This window comes from Diabrotica virgifera, chromosome 5 (assembly GCF_917563875.1).
Source record: "Diabrotica virgifera virgifera chromosome 5, PGI_DIABVI_V3a".
In the NCBI taxonomy this organism is placed as follows: Eukaryota; Metazoa; Arthropoda; class Insecta; order Coleoptera; family Chrysomelidae; genus Diabrotica; species Diabrotica virgifera.
This window is the reverse complement of record NC_065447.1, coordinates 163,563-180,551: the sequence shown is the minus strand read 5'-3', so window position 1 is coordinate 180,551 and position 16,989 is coordinate 163,563. Positions and strand designations below refer to the sequence as shown.

The 16,989-nt window shown below is 30.7% G+C and overlaps 1 protein-coding gene across 2 annotated transcripts in view; it reads right to left on the bottom strand.

Annotated features, from left to right (window-relative positions):
- Positions 1 to 12,841: 12,841 nt before the first annotated feature.
- LOC114333874 (transmembrane protein 120 homolog) overlaps positions 12,842 to 16,989 on the bottom strand; it is a 35,161-nt gene continuing 31,013 nt past the window's right edge. Inside the window, exon 8 of one of the 2 annotated variants that reach the window (XM_028283871.2) lies at positions 12,842 to 13,065. In XM_028283871.2, coding sequence (XP_028139672.1) covers positions 13,030 to 13,065 — 36 coding nt within the window. In that variant the 3' untranslated portion in view covers positions 12,842 to 13,029. The remainder of the gene's footprint in view (positions 13,066 to 16,989) is intronic. The other variant, XM_028283879.2, reaches the window with a different exon arrangement.

The window sequence follows — 16,989 nt, the reverse complement described above, 5'->3', positions numbered from 1 at the left end:
ACTCAAATGTAAATAACCTATGCTTGGCAAATCGAGATTTTAAAAAAAGTAGTCTACTTTCTAATCAACCATTTGAGCTGACGTTTAGTGCGTCTGTAGGAGATTACCGGATTGTGACGTCACATTTTAGACTTTGAGCTCGATTATCTCGAAGACGGTTAGATATATCGAAATGGCGTTTTCAGATTTGGATTCAGAAGGCAAAACTACATAAGAATCCATCGATACACCTGCTCTAAGTATTGCAGGAGCGGCGACGCAATAACACACAGACTTTTGAAAATTTATAAACGAAAAGTTTTCGTTGATAAAAAGAAATTATAATATTAAGTAAATAGACATAATGTACTAACAAAAAGTAAGTATACCTGAAAAATTTGTGATCCAATTAAATGTCTTTTATTACTATTTCCGTTAAAAACTGTATTATGATATTGTTTATACTTGTAGGTATTAGGTATTGTCTCTATAAGAAGCTCAGATATGTCCCTGGGAAGGTTGAGTTTACTTCTCTTCTGCTGGTATATTTGACAATCGGTTAAGATATGTTTTATTGATATAAATAATATTTGCCAACATAATTTGATATTGGTTTTAACACTTACTTGCAATTTAAAATTTAAGAACTTTTCAAATTTTAGACGTAATAATAAATAATTTCATGACAGTGATGACAGATAACTTGAAAGATGGCCGCTTTCGATTTTTAATCGATAATTATCAATATTGAATAATTACTAAATAGGTAAAGTTTTAATTTATTTTATATGAATATAATTACAAAATACTACAGAATTTCACTTTTCGACATAAATTTAATTGATAATTTTTCTACTCAATAATTTGCCATGGTCGCTCAACATAACGCTAATGAGCAAGTTAGAAACCTTCGAACTCTGGCTCTATAGAAGGATCTTAAAAATACCTTGGAAAACCAACACCACCAACGATGGGAGGTGTAAATGTCCTGAGAAGAATAGGTACAGATAGGGAACTGCTAAAGATCATCAAAGTTAGCTACCTGGGACACATAGTAAAAAACGAAAAGTAACTGCCACTAAAGGAGACAGCACTACAAGAAGAAGAATCTAGGATGAAAACCATCGAGGACAGACATAGGCATAAAGGCACACATAACTATAAATTGGGTTATCACAAAAGTAGGTTGAAACATTATACCAACTAACTAGTTCTCATTCACAATAAATATTTTAACAATAGAAAAAATATATAAATAATTTCTTTAACTAGACCGTTAAAAACCGCAAATAGAAATAATCATCAAGCGATAAGAGTTAATTTCAATTTTCTATACCTTCGTAATTAGCATATTTTTTTGTATATTCCTTTATTTTTCACTATAATTAGTTAACTCGTAGCAGTACGTGCGCAATGGCTCATTATTTCATATAGATAATAGTTGCACAATTGTCACAGTCATATTTTATCTAAAAATTATCACATTTCCATTCCTATTATCAGCGATATAATGCCATGAGGAAAAACCGTATAACTAGTTTTACTAGTCATTTAAATGTGTAAGTATTTTTACATGGCCATTATATACAGGATGGATGTTGTTTACTATCTATATTATATCAGTGGTTTTTAAATTTAATGGGTTTGTGGTGTAGATTATCTTTGTCATTAGGTCTTCTTCTTTGAAACTTATTTAGAGTATGTACTTTTTATTTGGTCCCCTAACTGTCTTTTAATCTACCACCAATGTTTTTATTATTTTTATCCCGGTTTCATCACTCCCTCTAAGGGGATACTACCCTCTAATTCACTGATCCCAGATACCTATGGTATCAATAGAATTAAGCTCTAGTGGGGAGTATCTCCCAAAAATTTTCGTACTCATCTGGACGCCGAAAGAAGTATATAGTATATATAGCTTTCTGATTGGTCTTATAGATATGTTCATTTAGACCCAGCTTTTTTATATATTCTAGGAGATTCATCAGAATGATTCTAGCAGTAGAAAGAATAATAGGTATTGTCTGGGCACCATTCTCCATTGATTACATATTTGAATTTCCAGATCTCTGTACGTGCGGACCTTGTAGTTATATTTACCACGCAGATTATTGTTGCTAAGTATAGTTACAATTTGTGTTGTTTATCCCATTAATTTATTAACTAATATCAGGTCTGGTATATTATGTGCCACTGTTAGGTCTGTGAGCACAGTGTGGTCCCAGTATAGCTTGTAGCATTGATTAATAACTACTACACAATACACATGCTTGCATTTATCATTCTCAAGCATGCTCTCAGGAACCTATTGATTGATATCGTTACTTTGAAGATATATTTCAGGTGATTTTTGGTTGGTATAACCTGATCCTGAATAGCGAGTACTGAACCTTCTGTTTCCAGGAACATCTTTCTTGGTGTCAACCAATAATTCGGCGCTATCCCAGATAGCACAAGTACGTTTTATGGACATCCAATGGACGTACATCTGTGTACATTGGAACGTCCAATGGACGTCCCGCTAAGGTACAATGGACATCCGATGGACGTCCAACGAATGTCCAGAGTTCACAAAATTGGACGTCCATAGAACGTCCGCTACAAACGTACATTGTACGTTGTATTGCAGCTTTCAGTGTACACCTTATGTACATTCAATGTACGTCTTATGGACATTTGTAGGGCACTTTTCAGAAAGCAATCTAGTATCCATAATTTTGTGAATACATAGCAAAAAGCCTTTATAGGAAATAGTTCCTTATAATACTAAACTTATACTTAAAAATATTACACAAAAGACCTTTTTTATTTCTCTTTACTATAACTTCATTATAATATATACTTTATTATAGGAACTAGGAACTTCATTAATGCACGACTGCACTTGCACGATAAACAGAAAACACAAATATATCACAGGATGTATTTTCATAAAGACGAGATTCAGATAATGACGCCCTAGGAAGCATGCATGAAGAGGTTTAAAGAGTCTGTTTAAAGAGTCTGTTTAAAGAGTCTGTTTCTGTTCCAAACTATTTTTAGAGACAGTACCGTTGTTGTATATCACAAGCGCGTTTGCCATTCTGTGAATTATCATAAATAAACCATCCTTCAGTATTCCACAACAATAATTAACAGCGATAATCCCCTAAAGTACCTGCGTAATACTACCTTTCACGACCGATAGCGCGAAGAGCGACAACGTTGTCAAGAAGATTCTCATTTATAATAGTCGCGTTTTGTGTAAAATATCCATGGACCACAAATGGATGTCCAATGTACGTTGAAATCAAACGTCCAATGGACGTCCCGTAATGTACGTACATAGTACGTCCAGTTTTGGTCCATGGACGTTTGGACTTTAAATGTACGTTATATGGATGTACATCGGACGTTGTGTGCTATATGGGATATTGTCGACATAGTCTTGGCTGACTTCATTGGGATGTCGTCCATGTAGAGGTTTACAGAGAGCGAATTTTTTTAAGCCATAATAGTTGCACAATTGCCACAGTCATATTTTTTCGAAAAATTTCACATTTCCATTCTTATTATCAGCGATATATATAGTGCCATGAGGAAAAACCGTATAACTAGTTTTACTAGTTATTTAAATGTTAGTATTTTTACATGGCCATTTATATGTACAGGATAGAACAATCTATATGATACCAGCAGTTCCCAAATTTAATCTGTTCGTGGTGTTGGTACCTTATCTCTGTCATTAAGTCTACTTTGCAACTTGGTTTATGTACTTTTTGGCTCCATAAATCTTTTTAAATCTACTACTAATGCTACTACATATTTAAATCTATACTTAATTTTGAAATGTACGAAAACACAGTAACGCATGATAACCAGTTATGGTAGAAGATTCTTCTTCTTTTGGATATCATCATCACTATCTTTACTCTATCTTCCGCTGCTATGAAGAGTTTTATTGTCTGCATTTACATCAGTCCCTTTAAATTTTCAACCATCATTCTGTTTCTTCCTCCTCTCATCTTTCTCTGTATTACCAGTTTTAGCATTTCATATCACTGTCCCTTCATTACGTGTCCCAGATATTGTAACTTTCTTATTTTTATTGTATTTATTATTTCGTATTCGTTGCCCTCTTCTCGCAATACTTCCGTGTTAGTTTTCTTCTGTGCCCATGATATTCTAAGCATCCTTCTGTAACATCACATTGTAAATGACTGTAGCGTAGTTTATTTATGATCTTTATAGCAGCGAACATATATATGATCTTTATAGAGTTTTAATAATCTATGATCTTTATAGCAGCGAATTGTTTTCAGTTTTACATACTAACATATTTCTGCTATTTTTATCCGGGCCATTATTTTTGGTGTTTAATCATTATTTTCTGAAATCCAAGTTCCAGGTTTTGTATTATCAGCAAAACTCATAAATACTAATCAAATATGTTTATGATTTATTTTATTTTGTAGGTCTACTATGAACAGAGAAAGTGAAACTGGAGATCGACTTATGCGACGAATAAAAAAACTTGCGGACATGTCTTTTTACACTTTGATGGTGCTATATTTGTGTTGCCATCTAAGTGAAAAAGGCCTGTACCCAAGATTTAAACCATTCGACTACCCGCAGCAATGTTCCAGCAATTTATGGATCATGCATCTGGATTTCTATATATGAAAAGTTTGAATATCAACCCTTTGGTAGTGTAAAGATATATAGACTCCTCACTAGAGGTTTTTTAATGATACTTTTAGAATATGATATTATAGGTAATGGATTTTGCGAAGAGCTATGACCTTGAAAATTTCACATAAACTTATGTTCTAAATCGGTATAATTCTTAGCTCTTGTCAAAAATAATATAACTAAATATTTTTGATTCTAAAATATTGTAAAAGAAGAGTCTGAGTTAGAAAAAAAAATTTAGTTATATTCTTTGTGACGTTTTAAAGGTCACATATCTTCCTAAAATCCATTACCTATACATAATCTTTCTCCTTTATATTATGTTTCCTTGGGTAATAACAATATCAATTTTTTTTCACAGACATCTTTATTCTATCAGATTTTTGGCTTTTGTTCTACTATTAGTTCACAGCGCTAAATGCCATGGAGGATCTGGGATTATTCAACTATATAACTCCAAACAGATCAATTATCAGGCACTAATTATCATATAAGCCATAAGAGAAAACATAGCAAAATGTATATTGGACAGACAGGTACTAAAAGGATTAAAATATTGAGGAAAACAAGAAGTAATTAGCTCAGAGTCACCATATAGGCTTATTTGACATGCCCTAACCAAGAGACAGCTGCCTATGATGAAAAAATTGGCGAATCTGAAACCAGCGAAACTTTTTGTTGTCTATAATCCTTTTTGAAGTCCTGAGTGATTCCAAAAACACACGGTACCCATCCATAGACTTGTACAACTGGTATAGTATTTCAGAATTCTGAGATGACTTTTCCCGAACTTCCTCTGTGCAGACGAGTCACTACTTATCTCTAGTTCGTGAGACGTATCTCCTCACCAAACTATAGAAAAAAGATACAGGTTTCAATTTTAGAATAGATTAGGAAACATTTCGTTCTTTTTTCTTTCTTTCACTGTTACGTTTCCTCTGTCTGCAATGATTTTTTGTCAGATGTTCTTCAACACTGTCGATGCAGCGAAGACGAGGTATCATTCAATATCTTCAGTCTCTAGGGAATTATCTATAAAGTTAATCTTTCAATGCGACCTGTTTATCATGCCTTTACTGCTGCTGGCAGATCAGGTCCTCCATATGTATCTTTGTACATGCTCATATTATATCGTTTGGTCCATATTTTAGACGGAGAGCTAGAGCCGAAAAATCATTGTCATAAGTAATATGGAGTTTTTCCTGTGAAATGTGTCCATTGTATATTGACAATTATGACCCCTTTCAGGCTGACCTCTCAGTGGATACTGGAAGTAGCAATAAGGGATGAAAGGGGAAAGTTAGTGTAGTCTTAAAAGGTTTGCATCTCCTATTTTGTTACACCTCCATCGATTTGCATGAAAATTGGTGACTAGTTAGAGCATACCTCAAGCAACAAAACTGAATTGGTGCCACTTGCACTTTTACCCTGGTGGTGAATACCACCCCTTCCCGCGGGTGACAACAATTTTATTAAAAATAACCCCACAAATCGATAGAGGGACAAATTTTAAGATTTGTTATATCATGTTATTAAAATAAATCAATACTTTTTGAGTTATTAAAGATCAAAGATTTGTCTATTTAAGAGCATATGCGTGAAGTTACGAATGATAAAAAGAACATTTTAATTAATTGTATGTATAGTTATTTATGTACCAAGTCAGTAAAGTTACTCTTTATCGAACGAGTCTGATATTATGAGAAGAGCGAACGCAGCGAGCGAGGCGAATAACAGACGAGTTCGATAAGGAGTCTTTACTGACGTGGTGCATACAACATTTTATCGCCAATCATAAAAAACATTAACACTTACTTAATTACATCCTAATGAAAAAGAGTGTGTGTACTTGGTATGCACGTAAGACGTTATACTTCTATTATTATAATTTCAACGAAATAAATATATTTTAAACAGTTTAATCGTATTTTTATTTAAATATTAAACCAATTTTAACACTTAAAATTAAATTACCAAAAATGAAAAATACCGTTAATAGTTACGTTATTGTTTATGAAGTGTAGCCTTCCTGCCTTCCGCAGCGCAGTTGCTTTTTTCCCTTGATGAATAGTAGAAAATCTAAATAAATATATTTGCTAACAAATTATCATTAATATCTGTCACATAATCGAATTAACAAAAACACCATTTCATAATATAATTGCATTAATACAAAACCACTAAACTTAACAAGATTTAAGAATTCTATTAATTTTAGACGAAATAAAAATTTCGTATGACAGTAATGACGATGACCGAATGCTTTTGCATGATGGCCGATTTCGATGTTTAATCGATAGTTGTTCAAGTAATCAATATTGAATAAGTACCTAATTACTAAATCTGTAAAGTTTCGATTTATGTTTTATGAATATAATTGCAAAATACTACAGAATTTCACTTTCTGACATAAAATTAATTAATAATAACGTAAATTTTGTACAATATTTTTAATAATTAAAGTAAATAAATTTTAAGTTCACTCAAATAAATAATCGATTACTGCCATCGACCGCTTGCATTCAATCTCAGTTAATTCGATTAATCGCGGCAGGTAAAGTAAAATTCTTCTTTCAGTACAACAAAGTGTTACTTTACTGCCGCAAATGGCGTCAAATGAGTACAATAATGAATGACTTTAGTAACGGTTGGCGATATAATATTATTTTTATATTATTTCGATATTTAATTGAATTTTTTATATCAATATAAACTGAATATGTCCAGAAACTGGGGGGTGTCCAATAATGGCTACATTCGACATATTCGAATACACTTTTGCTAAATTTATAATATCGAAATAATATAAAAATAATATTTAAGTAACATACAATTAATTAATATTTTCTTTTTATCATCTTTAACTTCACGCACGAGTTCTTAAACAGACAAATCTTTGATCTTTAGTAACTCAAAAATATTGATTTATTTTAATAACATGATATAACAAATTTTACTTATAATTTGTGCCTCTATCGATTTGTGGGGTTATTTTTAATAAAATCGTTTTCACCCCCCGAGAAGGGGTGGTATCCACCCCCAGGGTAAAAGTGCAAGTTGGCACCAAATCATTTTTATTTCCTGAGGTATGTTCTAACTAGTCACCAATTTTCATGCAAATCGATGGAGGTTTAACAAAATAGGAGGTGAAAACCTTTAAAGACTACACTAACTTTCCCCTTTCATCCCTTATTGCTACTTCCTGTATCCACTGAGGTGTCAGCCTGAAAGGGGTCATAATTCTCAATATACAATGGACACATTTCACAGGAAAAACTCCATATTACTTATGACGATGATTTTTCGGCTCTAGCTCTTAGACTATTTCGTCTATGACACGTTTTATTCTCATAGTTGCTTGATTCTTCCATTCGTGATCACCTCTCGTTGCTCTGATCATCTCTGCTTACTTTACAAAATACAACATAACAAAACTGTATGGAAATGTGTCTAATATTTTCTAAAGTTTGATTTAAGTGAAGATAATTCTAGAAGAATTGAAGACATCATCTATATCTGCCATACTCAATTGATAAAATATAGGGAAAATGTTTAAAAATACAATAGAGAACCAATATAAAGATTGGGAAGCTTATGCTGAAACATCTAGATTAACTGTCGGCCATTCATTCTACGTGCCTACGGAGCTTTGAGAGACATATTTAGGAGCAGTATACCGATAGGTTTAAAAAGACAAGTGTTTGATCAATGTGCGCTACCGGTAATGGCATATGGAGCAGAGACACTGACTCTAACCAAGGCAACAGCGTCGAAAATGCGGGATGCTTAATACTAGAAAGTCTGGCTTGGCATACCTACCTAGAAAGCCTGAAGGATCATTTTGGCCCCAAGTTCTTAAATCAATAAAAATTCAGTTTAAAGAAATTATATCAACTCTAGACGATAGAATCTGATTTTATCTCTTAGTTTTATTGTTTATCACAGTCGCTGCTTATCAAAAGCATTTGAAACACTATACAGTTTGCACTTTTGACATTTGCCACACATTCCCTTGTTATAGCCGTGGCACTGAATGGAAGTGTGATTTCCTTTACAAAATATTTTCAACTGATATTGTAGTCGTTTTTGGATAGAAACCGTGCTGTTGTTGGTAAAACCGGTGTTAATGGGTGTAGTTCCAAATTTCAGGAGGCAAGGTATGGAGCCCATAATTCTTCATACAGCCGAAGAATAAACTTACGAAGACTGAGTCTACTTCCAGCTACTTCTTTAACAATAATCCAAGCATTTATTGCTCCTAAGTCAAGAGTATTATAAACATGTGTATAGTCCATCGTCTTGAAACAACTTTTGTAATATAAAGACGCGCCATTTGGTCCTCTACACCAACCCATATTTGGTTTGTTTATAAATAATTACTGTTTCAGGAAGTTTTATTCCATAGACAGCAACATCTACTGATTGATGTAACGAGCTCAACAAAATCACATTTTTATCACTCTTTCCTTGGTGTTCAGTAAGTGTTATTTTTTGTCGCTATGGAATATACGTAATATACAATTCTCTATTTTCACACTCTACGCTTAGAAAATCTTCCTTTCTGCTGAAATTCCCACAAGACTTGTTGATTTCTTTTGCAATGCCAATTTCAACGAAGTGAAGTAGTTATCTATCGCAACATTTTTGAATTTTCCCAGTTGATTTTCCATTATCCACAAAACAAAGTGTTCACCAACAATTGTATCTTTATTGCGTAGACGATCAGTATAAATAAGGGTAACCATTTACAATAAGCAAACAACAAACATACATAAATATAATTTTACCCATCCGACAGGAATTTGAAAGAAAGACTCGGCGAATTTTTGAGAATACGATAATAACTTACACAGGGCCAATTTGGCCCCTTCAGAAACCTATGATAGATAGACGAAGGCCGCCTGCACGATGGACAGATGATATCAGGCGGATTAGTAAAAACTGGCGACAATCAGCACAAAACCGTGAAGTGTGGAAACAATTGGTGGAGACCTATGTCCAGCAGTGGACGTGAATTGGTTGGATGATGATGATAATGATTCATTCTACATTACGCAAATTATTGAAATGAAAATGACTGTTACTCAACTACGTTTGATATGTATGTACGCTATGTAAAGCCACGTTAGAAGTTGAGAATAGTCTATTAGGCCAGGGTAATAAGACAAAAATATACCCTGTTCGTGACACTTCAGCAACCAGGGTACTGAAGCGTTTTTTCGACAGGTAATACCTATAGGAAGAAATTATAACTATTTCCTGCGTAGGATCTGGCGGCCATTTTTATTTATAAACAATTAACTGTCAAAAAATGGCATTTCCCCCTTTTTTTTTCAAATCAACGGAAAACAGTGAACCTTATGATTTTTTTAGTACAAATATCTTCGAGATTATGGAAAAAGCTTTAAAATGACGTATTACAAAGTTTGATATACTCATTTTTATTATTAATATAATTGCGAAAAAAGGTCGGAATTGAAAAAAAAAAGAATGCGTGTGTACTTTGTACGCACGTAAGAAGTTATTCTTCTATTATATAATTTTTACGAAGTAAATATACTTAACAGGTTATTTGTATTCTATTTAAATGTTAAACTAACTTTCTTATCTACCACTTTCAAAAATTTTTTATTAAAACAACCAAAAATAAAAAAAAATGAATCGTCCAGGATTGGAACCCGGGACCTTTCGATCTCTGACCGAACGCTCAACAACTAGACCACCGAGTCTCCTGTAATTGACACGTAAGTTTAGGATATAATTACACAACACGGTGACAAATAGATTGAGTGGTATCGTGATAAAAATATTATACATACCTACATATTTTATTATCTTACTGCAGAAGAAGAGAAATTCAAAGACACAAAAATTATAATAAATAATACATTTACTAAAAACACTAATATATTATTTTAAGGACTCATTTGCGGTGATACAGATACTATCTTGAAAGATTAGAAATGAACTACATAGTGTCTCTGTGCGCATGCGCGCAGATTTATAAAACATTTTACTCTCAATCGCGCCTAAAGCATAACTTAAAAAAATTATTTTCTCAATAACTGTTGTAAAAATTAGTGTACAGCTTCGAAATTTTTGTCAAATGAGGATTGTTTGGTGCTTAATATGTGATAAAAATTTCAAAGCTATTCATTCAATTGTTTAAATTTTATTAAAATTGTTTATCCCAGAGAGCATTTTTTTTGCAATAACATATCAGAAAGAAATGATGTTAGAACCATTCCACAGGTGTCAAATGAAAGAGCATGTGCATGAAAAATGGCAATTTTTGACACTTAATTGTTTATAAATAAAAATGGCCGCCAGATCCTACGCAGGAAATAGTTACAATTTGATCTGTTCAAGTGTCATGGAAAAAACCTTATTACCCTGGACTATATCTAAGAAATTACAAATCAATAAAGCTCCAAAATTAGGCATTTTGAAAAGATATTTAGAAAAACACTTTAAAATAATGAAAACGCAAGAACAAAAGTATGGGATTGACGTTTCGCCGCCGCCTACGAAAAGTCTAACTCCGAAAAATACCGTTAAGAGTAGAACTTTCAACGAACGCCGCGAAAAATATTATTTTCGATTATACGATTGTGTAAATTATAATCCCTAATAAAGTGTTAGCGAAAAAATTTATTTTTTGAGGAGTATCAGCAAAAAACCTCATTTCTGTTTGTGGGTCCACGAAAATTATAATTACTAAAAAGTTCTCAGAACTAATTGTTTTCATCGGTAGAAACAGAAACGGAAATAATTGTTTTCGTCGACATCTATTATGAACTAAATCTTTTCGTTATAAATATTTTGGCAGTTATAATCTTCGCGGACCCGCATATAAAAAAAATTGTATCGCTAACACTTATCAAAGAGTTATTATTTTCACTGGAAATGTATTAGGAATCACATTAATCATAGATACCAGCGATTTACACTATTTTTCTAATAGTTAGACAACCCAAAAATCAGTAGAGTCCTTTTATATAAATATTTGACTGAGGTGCGAGGAAGGAAAAATAAAATTAGAACCTGCTCTAGAAAATAAGATAAGAAGAGGAGAGAAATGAAGATAGAAAACTATACTTTTATATTTAGTAATTGTAAATTGCAAAAATAAATAATGTGAAGAAGTAACGGAGCGAATACTAGCAGACAATAAAACATACTGAAGATACCATAAGTTAATGACGAACAAGAACTTATCCAGAAAATACAGAGTTGCAATCCGACTAGTAGTTACATAATATGCAGCTGAGAGGCAGCCTCGGAGGTAAAGATGAAGAAAGATTAAGAATATTCGAAAGGGAAACCTTCACATTATTCTTCTTTCTACCTATAAAACTAAACCCAGAGTATATACATAGTTTTATAATCTGTTGTTTACTGAATTTTGATATTTTGACTTCCTTACAGCTCTCAATGACAATCTTAACCTTTAACTACCCGCGCATCAAGTTATAACATAACTACACGCGTGGCGTACTTTATACGCCACAAGAAAATACACTTAAAAACAGCGGAGTTGTTTATTTTTTTTTTTTTTAATACACTTAGTTGTTTGTTATAAACCTTATTCGGCATCAGTGAATACTTGAAGTTCCTTCTCAGTAAGCCAATTGGGATTTATAACTAAAATCATGGAATAACTGGATTCCTTGATAAATAAAATTACTAATAAAAAATTTTTTGAAATGTGATTTTTTACAGGAGAAAAAGTATTGTTTACAAAGAAAAATATATTTTGTGCCATAACGACTAAAAAACAATTGAAATATGTACTTATATTACTACTTATATCAATATAATCTAGGCATATATTGTCCACCACCGGAAACAACAAATAATAAACTGTAAATTACGATCTTCCCAGAACGCCGATTATAACGAAACTAAAACCAAATTGTAAAGCACATTCCAGTGATAGGTTAGAGAGATAAACAAGGTCAAAAATTAAATTTTGAAATATATTTGCAGTAGAATTTTTATATCTGGTGTACAAAATACGCCAGCGCGTGTAGTTAAAGGTTAAGTATGTTTGTAGATCTTCTTGAGTGCTGTGAGTACTCTGTCGTCCGCATATCCCAAATTATTGATGACTTCACCGTTCACAATGATGGTGTACCATTTTATGGTCCTTCCCTCTAGAATTTTTTAGAAAAATAAAAGATAAAAATCGTAGTTTTTATAAATAATTTATTGCATACTTTTACACATTTAGATATTCCACAAATATTCCTTTTAAATACAATTCGAGACATTTACTCAAAAAATAATGTTAAAAAAAATAACAAATATATATATAAAATAGATCTAATCACATTTGAAGTAGTTCTAGTAGATTCTAGTGTGTTTTTTACCTTATTCCTAATCCTGTTTGTTACTATCTGTATCATCAGTCTGCTAAAAGATATAAAAATTGTAAATTATAGTCAGTTTAATAATATATCATATAGGTGAAGATTCTTCTTTATTAGGGGAGTGCATATAGATTTTTACTTCGGAAAAAATCAAACAAGATAGAACTTTTTGTAATTTCATTAAGAAATGTTTAATAAACAACATATCAACAAGTTCTACTCGAGAAGTGGGTGATTCATTTTTTATTAAACAAATGAACTACGAAATTAGATGTTTTTTTAAATAACTCCGAAAATATAACTTTTAGAAAAAACTGACTTGCCCATTGAAAAATTCAGAAAATTTTACAAAAAAAACCTTATACAGCATGTCCCTGTAAGTTGTATCCATATGGAAAACTTTTTTATTATTAATTTTACGAAAAAAAGTTATTCTTTATAAAAAGCTCTGCATGGTCCAAAACCAAGATTTAACCATTAAATATCAAATTTTTAGAATATTATACGAGGTATGTCAAAAAGTTTGAATTTCACTCAAGAGTAAAGTAGCTTTATTTTTCGTAATATTGGAAATTGCTATTATGAAAAGTTGTTTGGAATTAAAAACTATATTCTAATATGCAATTACATCCTTCTAATTGAAAAAATTTTTTTTTTGAAAAATTATGGATCTCATTATTTTTTCAGTTATTTCAATTCTGATAACTCTTTTATTATTAATTTTACGAAAAAAAGTTATTCTTAATAAAAAGTTCTGGATGGTCTAAAACTTAAAATACAACCATCTTATATCAAATTTTATCAATTTTATACGAGGTATGTCAAAAAAGATAAATTTAGATCAAAAGTAAAGTACTTTTATAGTTCAGAATATTTCAATTAGAAGGATGTAATTACATACTGAAACATAGTTTTTAATTCTAAATAACTTTTCATAATAACAATTTTCGATATTGTGAAAAATAAACGTATTTTACTCTTGAGCGAAATTCATATTTTTTGACATACCTCGTATAAAATTGATAAAATTTGACATAAGATGGTTGTATTTTAGATTTTAGACCATGCATAACTTTTTATTAAGAATCACTTTTTTTCGTAAAATTAATAATAAAAGAGTTATCTGAATTAAAATAACTGTAACTAATGTTAGTTATCCATAATTTTTCAAAAAAAAAAAAATTTAATTAGAAGGATGTAATTGCATACTAGAATACAGTTTTTAATTCCAAACAACTTTTCATAATAGCAATTTTCAATATTGTGAAAAATAAAGCTACTTTACTCTTGAGTGAAATTCAAACTTTTTGACATACCTCGTATAATATTCAAAAATTTTTATATTTGATGGTTAAATCTTAGGTTTTGGACCATGCAGAGCTTTTTATAAAGAATAACTTTTTTTCGTAAAATTAATAATAAAAAAGTTTTCCATATGGATACAACTTACAGGGACATACTGTATAAAGGATTTTTTAAAATTAAATCTGTATCTTCTATAATTTTTTATTTATAACACTAAAGTCACCCTTCTTACTAACATTGGCGCACTGTAAACTGGCGTACGGCGAAGTGCAAGGTTGAGTTATTTTAATGTAATTCTTTAACTAATGGATCAAATGAAATTTTACAAATTGAACATGAAAGAAGAATAATTAAGCTATCTTATAGTTATAATAGAAAGAAATAAAATGTATGGTAATAAGTACGATGTGGGCGGAAAGTGAGCCTCACATGAATTTTGTTTAAAAATGATTTAAAAATGTGTAACTAATACAAATTTTCTTATAACTCTCCATTTTGCTCAGCTTACCTTTCAAGCATCTTTCTAAATGATGTTTCATTCAAAAATATCTCAAAAATTTAATTCAAATGATATGACGTCTCAAAAAATGTAATTTTTGAAATCTTCGTAGTTTTATAGAATTACCACCACTTTAAGACGGTATTACTCAAGTTTGAACAAATCTATTACAGTTTTATAAGTACTTTTTTAAAGCTTAGGATATAATCTTTAAAATGCACTGAATTATTTTACGTTAGAAATGAAATAAACTATTTCTTTTTGAGAAAATTAAGAAAGATAACAAAAATGTAATACAAAAACCGAAAATTACCAGCTAAAAAAATGTTTATACAAAGTGATCAAAACTTTTTTCTGTAAAACTTAACTAAAATACATTTAATAATAAGCTTCAACAATAATAAATGTTCAGCAAAAAATTTTTTTTTTAGCTCTTATACAATATGTCTGCGTAACTTGGAACCTATTGATAACTTTTTTAATTATCAGTTTTACGAAAAGAAGTTATTCTTTATAAAATACTCTGCATCGTATATAATCTAAGATGCAATCATCAAATATCAAATTTAATTAATTTTATACGAGGTATGTCAAAAAATATGAATTTCACTCAAGAGTAAAGTACCTTTACATTTCACAATATCGAAAAGTGTTATGAAGAAAAGTTGTTTGGAATTAAAAAATTTGTTTTAGTGTTCAATTACATCCTTCTAATTAAAATATTGTGAATAATAAAGGCACTTAATCTTAAGAAAAAATTCATATTTTTTTACATACCTCGTATAAAATTAAAAAAGTTGTCTGATAGTTGTATCTAAGATTTTAGACCAGGGAGAGCATTTTATGAAGAATAACTTTTTTTCGTAAAAGTGATAATAAAATAGTTATCATAATTGTAATAAAATGATGATGAGTATCCGTAATTTGAGAAAAAATTGAATTTTTTTTGAAGTTATACTTCTTTTCCGGCGATAGAGGGTAAATTTTTATATGGGAAAACCTAGCGACCGGGCGCATGCGCATTGTAACTTTGTTCTGATTGGATCTTCAAATGACATGTCAAAAATTATTCAATATGGTGGCTGTGGCACAGCTGTAGTTAGATTATTTATGGTTGTTGCGTTTTAAAATTTGTGTGAAAAGAAACAACAAACAAAAGTTAGTTAATAGTTATAGGTACTGCCTTTTTAAATAGTTTTCATATACCTATATTTTTGGACTTTTGGACTATTTTGGACAAGGAAAACTCATTCTAATTTGGTAAGTACCTAGTTTTTATTATAATCATATTGTAATTATACATTTGGATTAGGTTGAAATACATACATTTATTTTCTCAAGAATGCGGATTTTAGAGAGAAATCCCAAATTAGGTTCGATTTTTATTTTTAAATTATGATTTTTTGGCGTAGATTTATTTATCTAGTAGGTATGTAATGCTTTGATTTACATACTTAATTTGATTACCAACAAAAGTTCTACCAATCTTCATCTAATATATTGTTTTCTTACTGTTTTGTTATATTTTTATATTTTCTTCCACAAAATTTAAACTACATAATTTTCAAAACAATTGTCAAACAGTAAAACGTTCAGTTACCGTATTTTTCCACATGATAAATAATGTGCGATTGGACGAGTGAGTCTACGCTTCGATTACGAGTCAAAGCGGCACGAAATTCAAGGGTTCAATTCCCGATGCAAGTTTTATTTTTTTATTTTTTTATGCATATTATGATTGTAAGTATATTTGTTATATAATTTTTTTTTTCAGCAAATGCGTATTTAAAATTTTTGCCAACAATTATTATCGTCCAGAAATCATTTTTTCTTTGTGGCATTTTTCAATGTGTTTGTGTGCGTTTTATTCTTTTATTTTTTTAAATTTTTGGTATAGTCTTAAAAATCACATAATATGTAGTAGAAGTATAACTTCTTACGTGCGTACAAAGTACACACACATTCTTGTTTCAATTAGAATGATGTAATTGTATATTTAAACATAGTTCTTAATTTCAAACAACTTTTCATAATAGCATTTTTTGATATTCTGAAATATAAAGGTACTTTACTCTTTAACGAAATTCATATTTTTGACATAACTCGTATAAAATTGATAAAATTTGGTATCTGATGGTTGAGTTTTAGATTTTTGACTATCCA